This window comes from Abramis brama (genome assembly GCF_963993115.1).
Source record: "Abramis brama genome assembly, chromosome: 1".
In the NCBI taxonomy this organism is placed as follows: Eukaryota; Metazoa; Chordata; class Actinopteri; order Cypriniformes; family Leuciscidae; genus Abramis; species Abramis brama.
This window is the reverse complement of record NC_139963.1, coordinates 8400263-8414677: the sequence shown is the minus strand read 5'-3', so window position 1 is coordinate 8414677 and position 14415 is coordinate 8400263. Positions and strand designations below refer to the sequence as shown.

The 14415-nt window shown below is 35.8% G+C and overlaps 1 protein-coding gene across 3 annotated transcripts in view; it reads left to right on the top strand.

Annotated features, from left to right (window-relative positions):
* The window catches only part of LOC311083639 (uncharacterized protein), a 38948-nt gene that overhangs the window by 18740 nt on the left and 5793 nt on the right, over window positions 1–14415 (top strand). For all 3 annotated transcript variants that reach the window (XM_084115330.1, XM_084115331.1, XM_084115332.1), the window contains 2 exons: window positions 2500–2673; window positions 3512–3673. In XM_084115330.1, the coding sequence (XP_083971456.1) occupies window positions 2500–2673; window positions 3512–3673 (336 nt within the window). The remainder of the gene's footprint in view (window positions 1–2499; window positions 2674–3511; window positions 3674–14415) is intronic.

The window sequence follows — 14415 nt, the reverse complement described above, 5'->3', positions numbered from 1 at the left end:
TCTCTATCCCAGCATATCAAATACTTTTAGAGGTTTACTTTTCAGAGAACTTAAATAAGCCAAATTAAATTGAATTATTTTTATTTATTATTATACTATGTTTTATATTCATTGGCAAAATCACAGGTTCCTTAAACAGCACAGTTCTTTTTAGCAGTTACAGTCATTGTCTCCAATCATCAGGCAGACTCAAAACTTTAATATATAAAGAAAAAAGTCTTACCGTAATGATTAGACCAATGCCTTATGCAATCCTGCTCTTCGTGACGCCAACTGTTGATTTAAAAAATCTGGCTTTCCCCTGTTGTTTAATTTCATGGAAACAGACACCAGTGATTTTGCCAAGAGATCTCTTATTTATTTATTATATAAAACATAGGAGGAAGAGACAATGGACCAAGCGAAAGTCTAATTCAGCTTCTCAGTCATCTTTCCTACATTTCCATCTCTTCCTGATTTTCGGACAAACAGGGCTTGGTTTTTATACCACTGACCAAGGAAAAAACTACATCACCATAGGAACACATACATTCAGCAGAGGAACATATGGTTTCCATTAATGTTGGAATGTACCCCTTATGTTATGCTTGATAAAAAACTGCATATACATTTCAGTCCAGCAGCACACACTCAAGTCCAAAGTTTCCCAAAGTCTCTCCCACATATTCACAAAATACATTGAGTACAAATGATTATGAATGTATATAAAAAGTAATAATAATACTAAAAACAACATTAAATGATGAAATTTGAGTCTTCACTACTGAGGTACTTGAGGGTCTGTGAAAAATAACCACACAAGGACATATCGTGGCAAACTTATTCTGAAATGCTTTATTTTTTTCACACCAATCTATATTCCAAATGCCATTATGCATATGTGATTGAATGCCTTTCTGTGTGGAGTTTGCATTTATTTTCTCTCTGTGTTGGTGTGGGTTTCCTCCTTGCACTCTGGGGTGTCCCCACAATCCAATAAGTGAATTGGAGACAGTAAATTGTCCATAGGTGTGAATATATGTGTCTGTGTGTGAGCCCTGTGGTGGACTGACCATCTGTCCAGGGTGTCCCTTGTCTGTGGCCTTAAACGGTCCCCCCATCCAACCTCACAGAGCATGAGAGGTCCCTGCAAAGAAGAATGGGAGAAAATCCACAAATCCAGATGTGCAAATCTTATGGCATCATACCCCAAAAGACTTTAATCTTTAATCTGCACCACATTAGGTGCTTTAAATAAGTACTGAGTTAAGGCTTTGTGTACTTAAGCAAAGTAAATATTTCAGTATCACAAATCTGTTTATTTTATTTTATTTATTTATTTATTTATTTATTTATTTTGGCTTTGTCATTATATAGTGTAGATTGATGTCGAAAAAATAACAAAACACTACAGGTAGCATAAGATTGCAACATGAAAAAAATAAAAAAATAAAATAAATGAGGGGCGTGAATATTTTTCCAAATTGGCAGCAATGGCTCTACAATCTATTTAGGCTTACGATGCTTTAAGTTAAATTGTGTTACTTTAGTTCATTTTAATTAATTAAACTGAACAAGAGGCAAAACAGATTTTTTTGAGAGTAGGTTTGTTGAATGATGTCAATTGTGATTTTCACTTTGATGCAACATAATGAGTATAATAACCCCAAATCACAATTTCCCATCGAAGGAAAATCTGCCAATTACAAGGGGCATGCAAACACAAACCTTTTCTCCTTCTTTGTTATTCAGAGCAGATTTCCTGTAGTGGACTCGAGTCATGACTATACTGCCCTCTATAGGTCTGGTGCAGTCATAGTGTGCATGTGTCGAATGTGTCCATCCTGAGCTTTATTGGAAATTGTATATTGGGTCAATGTAACTCAGTTAAGTTAAAACAGAATTGCCTTGTTTTGTGTTAAATAAACCTGATTGAATTAGGTTACAACAACAAAATTAGAAATTATAGGTTGAATCAGTTAGAAATACCTCCTTAAAGCAACAACTGCACGTTCACTTTTTTATAGTGCATGTTTATGAAAAAAAAAAAAAGCATGTTTTCTAATGTAAAAATAAATAACTTTCTCATCATAAATTATAACCTCGGATGTTTTGAAGTCCCTCAAAATGAAACCGAAACCACAGTTTCGTTCTTTTTCTGAGGTAGATTCTTTCAGGATTATTTCTCACCACATCCCAAATTTCCGAGTTACTTTAGACATGTGAATCTAATGTTGCTGAAACCCTGTTACTACCAACTGACATATTTGCACAGGTTCACTGCTTATGTATTTTTTTGTATGTGTGAAAGAGAACCAAAAAAAAAAAAGTAGTGATCTCTGAAATTGTTATTGATTTAAATAGATTTTTTTTGGGAGAATGATTTCCCTTGAAGTATATCTGGGCCTTTACATTCATGTTCTTTGCAGACCCTTTCTCAAAGACCCTTTCTTTTCTTATTATTTTTAACATAATATTGTTTTTGTAATGATTTGTTTCTTATTTCTCCCCCCTATTTAGGTTGGCACACTGCAAGCTCACCAATCAGTGCTGTGAAATTGTGTCTTCAGTTCTACAGTCATCAAACTCCACCCTGAGAGAGCTTGACCTGAGTAACAATGACCTGCAGGATTCAGGAGTGAATCTGCTCTGTGCTGGACTGAATAGTCTAAACTGTCAACTCAACATACTGAGGTACTTGAGGGTCTGTGAAAAATAACCACACAAGGACATATCGTGGCAAACTTATTCTGAAAAGCTTTCTTTCACATCAGTCTATACTCCAAATGCCATAATGCATATGTAATTAAATGCCTTTCTGTGTGGAGTTTGCATTTTATCTCTGTGTTGGTGTGGGTTTCCTCCTTGCACTCCGGTTTTCCCCACAATCCAATAAGTAAACTGGAGACAGTAAATTTTCCATAGGTGTGAATATATGTGTCTGTGTGTGAGCCCTGTGGTGGACTGACCATCTGTACAGGGTGTCCCTTGTCTGTGGCCTGAGACGGTCCCCCCAAAAAACTATTTAAATCAATAATTAAATAACTTGTTTTAAATCAAATCGATCGGGTGCCAGACAGGAGTAGGCCAGTTAAAATAAACCCAGGATAGCATAAGTAAACCACCTGTTACATACAACAAAACATATAATGTTCACAAAGTCTGACTTTTTCTTTCTTTCAACACAACATTGGACACAAATGAAAGTAAACTTTTTACAGTTTTGAATGATGTATTGCTGTATAACCGTATTACCATAAATTACATAAATTTGTCTTTTAAGTCATTTGCTGCTATGTGAAAAAATCCACCAAAAGGCGCCGGTATGTCTGTCGACCCTAGAGGGTTAATTCTTTTAGATTTTATGGGTAAAAATAGAGTTTTCTATTTTGAAATTATAACTTACAATTAGATCCTTAAGATAATTTGTGGCTGAGTTTTGCACATTTTACAACTCTGTGATTTCATTAAAATCAATCAGAGGCCATCAGTAGATGAAGCACACTAACATGGACACTTACTGTTGTTGTAGATTATCTCAGTGTTTGGTGACAGAGGAAGGTTGTGCTGTTCTGGCATCAGCTCTGAGTTCAAACCCTTCACACCTGAGAGAGCTGGATCTGAGCTACAATCACCCAGGAGAATCAGGACTGAAGCTGCTCTCTGATACTCTCAACCATCTGGACAAACTCAAGTATGTTAAGTAATATAACAATAATCCTGTCTGGTGTGATTGGTTTTGTTTTTTTAAAGGGTTAGTTTACCAAAAAATTAAAATTCTGTCATTATTTACTCACCCTCATATCGTTCCAAACCTGTAAGACTTTCATTCATTTTTAGAACAGAATTGAAGACATTTTTAATAAAATCTGAGATATTTCTGTCCCTCCATTGACAGTGCTACCACTTCAACGCTTCAACAAGTTCATAAAGAGATTGTGAAAACTGATCTATTTGAATTTAGTTTAATCCAAATTTTCTGAAGAGACATGATCACTTTATATGATGAACAGATTTAATTGACTCTTTTATTCACATATAAAATTCATCAACGCACACATCAGTTATGTTCAACGGAAGCTTAGACATGCTTGCTTGATGTGTGAGAATGTGTGAGAGTTATTCTCATGTTACGCACACTGTTAACCCTTGCTGTAAAAAAAGGCCAAATTCTGACAATTTCATACCATTTTCCATTTAAACAGCAATATACCGTAGAAAACAAAAATAGCCTACAGGAACGACACTCAGAGGCTGTTTTCCCAATCACACCCTATACCCTCAATCACTTCCCTACATTATTTCACTAATATAGTCCACTTGACAGAGTGAATAAAAAGAAGTGAGTGAATTCAGACACTGATGAACACCTGATAAGCAGAATCACTGAGGGACAGAGAAACAAGAACAGAAAAAAGAGAAACACAAGAACTACAACTGACTTCCAGCCACAGAGTGTGAAAACAGTTTACAAAGCAGTTTACAATTATTTCTTTTAGACATGTACAAAAGTTCTTGTTGAGAATTAACAGATATTTAGTTGTTGATGTTTTATTGAATATAATAAAGTTTGTAGTCACCATGATGTAGATCAGTATTTGCTGGACATCTGATTCAATGTTCTCTTTCTGTGTATAAGCTTTGAATTTATGGGTATTTAAGGCGAGACACGGCCTTGATTACTGGTCAATTTTGAGATTTTTGGATATTTGTCTTCAATAACGTCTTGTGGTGAAAAAAAGTCCGAAATACACATTAAGGTCTTTATTTTATTACACTTTGTCTGTTTGCGTCTGTAGATTTCTCATAAATTCAACAAAAGTCGGCGTTGTAAATCATCGTGCTGCTCCGCAATCTCTGCCGGCACCCTGTCATCACATGCACCGTTAGGAAGCTCTCTCTCTTCTGTACAATCCTGTCAGATCCAAATATGGTCATTTCCTTTTTATCAGCAACCAATCATGAAATTAAAAGGGCTGAATGCGCAATCTCATTGGCTGATGATAAATCTTTAAAGCCTGTTTTCTCAAAATGACTTTTCTCTCATTCTCCAAGTCCGAAATCTCCACTTCAGTAGCACCTATATACACCAAACTTTCCAGTCTTGTACCTAGTTATATTATGAAGACATTTACAGAGGGATTTGTAAATATATTATTCCTAGCCTGATTTATATAACATTTTATTCCAAAAAACATGGCGAAAATCATTTTTTAAGGCTATTGACAGTATTTTCTGATTTACAGGATAACAAAAGTAGATATCCATAAATCCCTCTGTCATTTTTTCCCATCTAATATGTGAACACAATGAAAACAAAATTTTCTAACCTGGCTTTATCCAATACTCAGATTTCGTTTTTTTAAATATATGCAAATTAGTGCATATTTAATTAGATATTGCCTAATTTGCATATTTCAACATTAAATTACAGAAAACTTGTAATACATTTTTTTTCTCATCTTAATGTAGGTAATCAACTGGTTTCATGGTGATATCTGCTAGTTAAAAATGTTACCCTATTCACCTGTAGTGTCTCACCTTAATATTTATTAAACAAATATCTGTAAATTTACAACATGAAATCCAGCAATGTTTCTGTAAACATTTATTATGAAGGATATTGAAATAATAGAGTGCATTAAAACATTTCAAACTCCTCCTTGACTTAGACACAGACATCAACATCAATAATCAGCACATGAATCTCAACAATGGTGACAATCAAATGTTTCATGTCGCAATGCATGCTGGGTTCCAGGATTGTATAAAACTCCCAGCATGCACTGCGGTATGAATAACATTTTTTTTTAAATATTGCCACCATTGTTGAGAGACATGTGCTGATTTTTGATTTCTCTGTGTTTCTGCAAGACAGTGTAGCTCTGTTTCTGTGGTTGTCCATGATGTGTTAAAAAAAATTCACACCGGGAGCAGGAGCGCCGCATGAGCAGCAGTGAAGTGATCCAGTGAAGTGCAGAGGCTCTTTTTTCTGCGCTGCTTTTGACGGACAAAATAAATATTGTAACGTCTGAAGAATGACAGACAAGGGAGGCTTCGTACCTGAACTTTTAATCGGAACACAAGAACAACTTTCTCTCTACCCGGCCTTTTCCGAACTCATCGCATTAACCCTATAACTGCTGGTGCAAAATAAAAAGGCAATTTCACAACAATAGTAACTAACTAATTACTAATTTTCAGTAAGTTGCCCAACACTGCTGTCCACACAGAGTTTAGCTGTAGGCTATATGTAAAAAATATATATATTGTAGGCCTGTCGGCATTTTGTCCAGACGGATCCGGCATTTTGGGAGACTGAAACCGCTATTTTTTTTAACCAGGTCCCAGAGTGGAGAAATCTGAAAATGACACCCTTGCATTTTCGCGTGTACAGCCAATCCGTATATGTGACCGATCACGGAAAGTAGGGACACAAGTCGGTTCTGGGGCATTTTGAGTTATTCACAGATTCTGAAAGTGTAGTCTCCAAGCTTTCCAACGATGTGTAACACATGGAAATCTGATAATATTTGGAGAAGTTGTGGCCATTTGAAGGTAGGCACTCAAAAAAGCTCAAAGGGAAGAAAACGGCCTCTAAAGATTGTGCAGTTCTCACCTCTCTCTCCTGCTGGGAGTGACAATAGGGCTCATTTACATATCATTTAGATAAGCCATACCCCCTGTAAAGCTCCCCCTGTAAAGCTGTAAAGCACAGGGGGGAGCAAAAAGGTCAGGAAAATGTGCCATCAAAGAAAAAAAAAAAGTTTGCAAACAGGTAATTTATAAATAAATGTCTCTTAGCATCTACCGATAAAACTGTATAGTAGCCACACTGTTCCCTTGGAGGGCGGGGGCAATAACAAAAGAAACAAAAGCCGGCTTATTCAGTATGGAAATACGCACCGACAATGACACGCCCCTACTGCGTGCTAGAATCTCCGAAAAACAAGCCGATTTCAACCTCAAAATGTACGCTTTTAAATATACCAATACTGCTATCTCAAACATGGAGAGGCTTCTTCGTGATCTCAACTAACAGATTCTGCAAAAAAACGAAAATCACCAATTTTGAAAAAAAACCCCGCTTCTTTCTCATTTTGCTCAAAAGTTGTGCTGCCGACTTGTCACTGGTTTCCGTGACGGGTCACATATGTTGTGAAACGATGATGTCATCATCACCCCACGGGTCGACCCTAGTCAGACACCGCTAAGTCACGTAACAGCAACAACAACTGCGGACTACATACTTGTGTTCGTGCTGCAGAAGCTACTGAGCCTCTTTATCTCTTTAGTTATTATTTACTTGAATGTGTTTTTATTTTATTTCTTTATTCTACTTCTTTATTTATTTATATTTTATTTCTTATGCTATGATGCTTGTCTGTTGTCCGATTAAGACATTTCTAGATATTTTGTAGGGATGGGCATTTCAAGCAAAAATAATATTCGATGATCGCTGGGAATTATTTGATTATTATTGGAAAAACACGGCCCTGCTCCTCATGCTCACTGTAAAACGCGTTCGGTCAAATTCCACTCCGACATTAAATTTCTGTGTACTGTAGGCCTACGTGTTGTAGCCATTAAAGAAAACATATTTAGTTTCTTATTTATGTTTAAATAATGTTATTTTTTTATTTCATCTATGTTGATTATATGAAAAGTGAACAGCATGAGATAGGATCATAAAATGCGCAATATATCGGGAGACATAATTTTGACCACTTCATTAAGTTTTGTTTTGTATAAATTCACCTTTCTTTAAAGTGAATTTCGTTTTGTATCGTTTTGTAGCAGACAATATAATCAGGACATGGAGGCGCCGGCGAGATCACTTGCATTGCTCGTGAACTGGAGCTCGTCTCATAAATGAACCGAAACTCAGAAATATATCTATAGAAAGCTTGAAATATTTATTTTTAAACAAAACAATTAAAAACTAAAAGAAACAGACAACTCTCTAATGTAATCCGTATGAAATGTGCATTTCTCTCTATAGGCACGTTCACTTCTGCGAAGATGGCGAGTCAGCATCGTCAACATCTTTGCAGCAGAGACTGACACAGAAAACACTAGTTTATTAATAAACAATTAAAATGTCTATATAGGCTATTTGACACATTCATAATTAATACTTTAGCCGGTTCTTTGTGACAAGCTTTATGCGTCCGCTAACTAATCGAATATTGTGACTCATCCCTATTTTGTACCAGGCCTATGGTTGTTCATATTGTTCAATAAAGTTCTTAGTGTAGGCCTATCTCTGTGGCAGAATTACAGCGCCACATACAGGTCTGGCATGCAGACTACATCGTTTTCAGTGGTTTCGTTTTCATATGCAGATATTTCTTGAGACGCCGCCATGTTTACGGAATTGTTTTTAGAACGAGGGGAAAAAAAACATCGGATATGTGTGGATGTGGCCTCTCTCTCTCTTGCTCTCTCTCATTCTCTTTCTCTCTTGTTAATTCATTAAAAAAATACAGCTCTACTTCATTTCACTTCAGAATTCTAGATCTGAGCTATAGGCTATATAAACAAAAAGTATTTTGGGACTATATATCTTTTTCTATACTATATACTATATATCTTCTTGTCCATGCTGGCCTGGTAAATAATCATGACCACACGTCATGAATTATATAAATAATTTTATAGCACGGCCATTCAAAACCAGTCTCTACCATGTGCATAAATCGATCACCGAAAATCATCTTGGGCAGAATTAATGTAAACACATATCTAATAGTGGTTCCACCGATACTGTTTTTTAATAGCTGATGCCGATATCTTAGAGAGCAAGGTGGCCGATGGCCGATATAAAGCCAATATTTTTATATATACTTTTATTTCAATCAATATTTAATAAATTCAAAATAAATTCGAAAACAAATCCTTAAAATAAACATGCTTATACTTTAGATGGCAACTTCTTGAATCTGCAATCCTATTACAGTATTATTCACAAATAAAGTAATTGTTTAAAAATAGATGAATATGTGAATAAAAAGGAAGTAAACACTGTAACGGCACTCAGGTAATCTGGTAATTTTGTGCGCACTGGTAATCATATTTTTACAAATAAGACAAGGTTGTAGTGAATGTGACAAACATAATTCACCTTTGTTGTTAAGTGTAGTTGAATACACTGTTGATTATAAATGCAGCACTTTGTTCTTGGCATGTTTCTTCATGACTGTTCGTGGATCGCGGTCCCTTTAAATGTTCTGAATGCGTGATGACGTGGGGCGCTTGTCAGCGTCATTGGTTCTCTGTGTTTACCTTCTGAAATAAATAACACACACATTCGTGTGCTCAACGTGAGAAGTTGTCTCTTGCAAATTACTGCAATTTCCACACAGTAACGCTAATTTTAGCCAACATACAGCACACAGTTCATATTGCAAAACAGTTGAATATTACACAGTGGGCAACTGGATATAGCACAGCATATATTTTAAAATCATGGATTTAAAGTTTTCCGATCGCGTGTCCTGTGAAGCTGATCTTCTGTTCGCATTCACTCCCTTCGCACGGAGCGACCGTCACTCGAAGTAACACGTTTATGCAGGCCACAAATGCATTCGGAGATTTGTTTAAATGATGTAGATGCGCATTTGCTGAATGTTGACAGTAAATGATAAAGAATTTTAGACTGATTGTTTGCCTTTTCTGTTACAAATAATATAAAAGCAACGCTTTACTTTTTCACATACCAATTACTTTGTTTACCAGTTCTGTCTAACAAATTATTAGATATGACTGACAGAGATCGTAAACTAATGAAGACGGAGAACATGAGTGAGCGCTGTGTGATCAGGCGCTGCTGTTCTCTTCTCAGGCGCTGGTGTTCTCAGCGCCGCCCGTCAAAATAAAAGTCCTGCTTCCAATGCCGATATTTAAAAATGCCAAATATCGGGCGATATATCGGTCGACCACTAATATTGAATACCAGTCCTGTCTAAAGTTAATGTAAATCTAAATCTAAAGTTAAGGTGGGGCAAAAAATAGGATATAGTCAAAGGATTGGATCTGTGCTATGGAGGTTTTTTCCTAACAAAATTCATATGAAAATTCAAGTGCTTAAAAATATCAAAAGCTTCTCAAATGTTAAATCAAACGCTCAAATTATTAAATAATAAATCAAACTCTCAATATGGCTGTCAGGATATATACACTGAACACAGGGATATAAGGATCCAGACACACTTTATTTTGTAGCACAGGGAAATGGCAGATGAGATATATGGCAGAGAAATGGGAAGAGCGGGCAGAAAAATGACTGTCTTGATTCTTTCTCACGATGCAGAAAGAGGACGGAGATGCACACACCTCAGTGTATGTTGTTTAAGGCCAGACATTTGGCTGAGGCTGAGGTGTGTGCTTATGTAGTGTGCTGATAAGGGTGTAATTGAAGACAGGTGTTAGTAATTAGTAGTCTGGTGACAGAGATCGCTGTGTGGTGGAAGTGAGAGAGCCTGGCTGATCTGTGACAATGGCTGCTTAAATGATACATCAAATGCAATTTTATTTCCTCATTCAGGAAAGCATGAACTATCAAAAATCAAATTAAAATTCATTTGTAGACTATTTGATTGTTAATTTTCATTATCAACCTAGTAGGCTATAAACCTGTCATAATAAAATATATATAATTCAGTGCTCAAATCAAATGCTCAAACGGACATCGCAAATGATAAATCAAATGCTTTTTATTTTTTATAGAACATATTCCGAATAAAGACCAGGGTCACAGATTTGGGATTCTTTTAGAAATGTGGGAAAAAAAACTACTCTCGTATGTTTAAGTAGCCACAAAACAAATGTGTTTTAACGTGAACATGAAACAGACCAAACCTCAACTTTTTGGGATGTTTTATTTAGGTGTTAAAAAAACGTAACCTGCATGTTGGAATAATACGTTTTAAAAATACGACCAGGCCAAATACCCACTGACGTTTATTATGTTTTATATTAGTTCTTGACAATTTTACAATGCGATAAAACCTGTAACTTAAACATTTTGTAGCCAAATTGTCTGGTGAGTGAAAAGTTAATTTTCGAACCCTGGAGACGAGACATTATGAAACTGTTCCCAGTGTTCAAACCGCTGCACCACATGGCAGTCAGATAAGACACTATGCAAATATGAAAGATTTGTCGTAGTTTTTACCATTACACATTTTTGAGTTGTAATCTTCTGGGCAAGACTAAATACAATGACTGACAATACAATTACAAAACAGGCTTTAAAAGTTGTATTTAGAAAGGAACAAATGGAAAAACACATAGTTTTGTTACAGCATTAAAAAATAAATAAAAGAAATGACTAGGCAATAGTTTTAAAGCAGGACCATTAAGAGGGGAAATCTGCAGAGAGATGAGAGGAGATCGGCATTTTAGAGCCGGAGTGTGAAGGTGAATAGTTCCAGGTTCATACACAGAAGAGTGAGAGAGAAAAAAAAGACAAAAAAAGTACGAGACATCTTGATTCACACAAGGAAGAGCACAAAGATAACACCAGAGGTTGTTTGATCACACAAAAGAGACTTAAAACAGATCTTCCTCTTCTTAAAGACCTCTGAGCAACAGGGCTGAAATCTCTTCAAATCCACAGAGATTCAGACTTGAATGACGGCCTTACTAGAGCACTAATGCAGTGTGGAATGAATACACACACACACACACTTTTTACTCTTCACTCATGTTCCTATCTGCATATTGCTGTTTTTTTTTTTGTTATTTACTAAAAATTAGTTTCTTATTCTAAAGTTAATCATTTTATACATTTGGATTATTGAAATAAGTAATTAAAGTATTTTCTTTTAGTGGCAACTTATGTGGCATTATTGCAATAAGAAGACACTTCAAAAGACCTAAAAAAAACAAAAAACAATATTCATAACAAAAGCTGTTAAAAGAGCAGTTAGTCACATTAAGAAAATTGAATGGATCTCTATGGGGCCTCTGCTGGAAGTATATCAAATCAAATCAAATCAAGTATATTTGTATAGCGCTTTTCACAATACAGATTGTATCAAAGCAGCTTCACAGTATTAAATTAAAAATGTAATATTTCATATGCATGCTGATGGTGCAGCTGAGGAGTTTTGCAGTAAATAGGTAGGCTACAAAATTACTTCAAATCTCCTAAAACACAGCATTAATGTATAGATGAGAAGTAAACAAAACAATTATATATTTGTATTATTATTTTTATTTTTTTTAAATTACTCTACATTTTGTTAAGTCATGTAGACCCCAAAGACCAGTAATGTAAACAGTAAACGAGGGTCTTATGAGGGTTAAGAAAAAAAATTTAATTAATAATGATCAAAATTAAATATGAGTTGTTTCTGGATATTGATCTAGCTGTTAGATGCATAATTCTGCCATCTGGTTATAATTTTTTTTTGCAGATAATATAGTTTTAGCCAGAAAGTGTAACTGTCATATATATATATTGGGGATATTTTGGGGATATTTAATTTTATTCTATCAATCAATAAATTCCACTAGAAACAAACCTTGTTGTATTATTTTATTTTAAACGTTGTTGTTTTTTGGGATTCATGCCTTAAAATAGCTAAAATAAGTTCTTAAACAAGTGCAGTACGACAACTGTTTCTCCACAGCAATGTGCATTCTGGTCCAACCCAGTCTAGCAAGGAAACACTGGCAATATGCGAGAGATCTCTTCAGATTCTTTGTGCTACAGTGCAGAGAACTGTGGAGAAGCTTTCCTTGTGTGTGTGTGTGTGTGTGTGTGTGTGTGTGTGTGTGTGTGTGTGTGTGTGTGTGTGTGCATTTAACTTTGTGCTTGTAGTATAGTGTTGCATCATCATTTCTGTGATTTTCATGACAAGTTATCGGTTTTATGGTTTAGTGGGGCATTATGGATCGAAACATCCGGAGTCGGACTTTAACAACATACAGCCAGATATTGCATTTATTTATTTATTTATTTATTTATTTATTCAAACCTTGTTTGGGGTTGTCCTGACAAGCCTTTTTACATTTCCTTGATTGGAATAATAGCAGGGTAAACTTAGTGGCATGAGAGGCCAGAGCAAATTAATTTACCATTTTATCTAATAGTGAAAGAACAAATCCACTATTGAATTCCCACAATTTTTTCAATATAAAATAAAAATAGAGAAATGGATTAAGGCAGCCAGAATAGAGAAACGTCAAATTTACTGTCACTCCCTCGGCAGCGCTATTAGAAATGTAGTAGGTTGAAAAATGTATGTATATATGTTAAAATAAAAGAAGGAAAAAAGGACACCCCTTTAAAATGTTGTATTGTTCATAAATGCATGTGCCTTCAACATTCGTCTATTGATGGGTAAATTCATTGTTACATTCTTTGTTGTGGGTAAAGAAAATGTTGCTGTTATTATTGTCTCCTGTAGAGGGCGTTTAGCGCTGTTGAACTAAGGCAGGGGTTCCCAAACTTTTTAGCCCGTGACCCCCATGATAAATGCGCTGCTGCCCCGCGACCCCGCACCTCCCCCCACCCCACCTCAACAACCCCTCCCGTCGCGTGAAATGTAGCCTACAGCAAATCAATTTTATTTCAAGGCGACCATTATTTAGAATGTGTCACTTTATGGTTTCCATGGTGACGCTTCATTGCTTGTCACGTGTCATACCGCAGCAGCAACAGAGCTGAATGAATGTTGTTCTGCTTTTGTCATTTTTCCTTTTTTATTCAAAATATTCAAAAATGTGTTGGATATGGCATGAAATAGCTGATATTCCGATTGTCAAATATATGCAAGTGGAAGTGTATTGTGGTTTAAACACCTTTATAACGATCGCGTTAGTTGAGCTGTATGCGCGATGGGCGCCGCCATCTTAGTTTGTGCGCAGACGCAGTTCAGAGAATCAGATCTGTTGGATTTACAACACGTGAATTCATCCGCTTCTCCCGAAATACATAAAAGTAAGTGGCTGGTGAACTGGGAGAAGAATAGAGTAAACTTTAAAGTTACTTACACAATGTGTATCTGATATGAATAAAACGTGTCTAAGTATAATGGAAAGGATTATTATTGCCTCTTCCTTTGACATCAGTGTGTATTTTACAAACTCTAAATGTATTGTTTTTTTAGTACTTATATGTCTGAAACCTAAAATAAACATTATGTGGTTGAAAACACTGAAAAGTTGTTATATATGACAGCTGTGAGCGCCGCCAGCCAACGCGCGAGAGCACATTTGAATTTAGCATTTGATCACGTCATGCACTGACCTTTCTAATCACACCGATGTGATTGTACGTGCGAAAGGGTTAAATTAATTGCAACAAAAATATATAGGGCCTATATATTTTCCACTTTTTTTTATAGAAATCATCTCGCGACCCCCACTGAACTAAGGTACTGTACCGGGTGCTTAAGAGTTAATTAAACTTTGCCGGAGCTTACA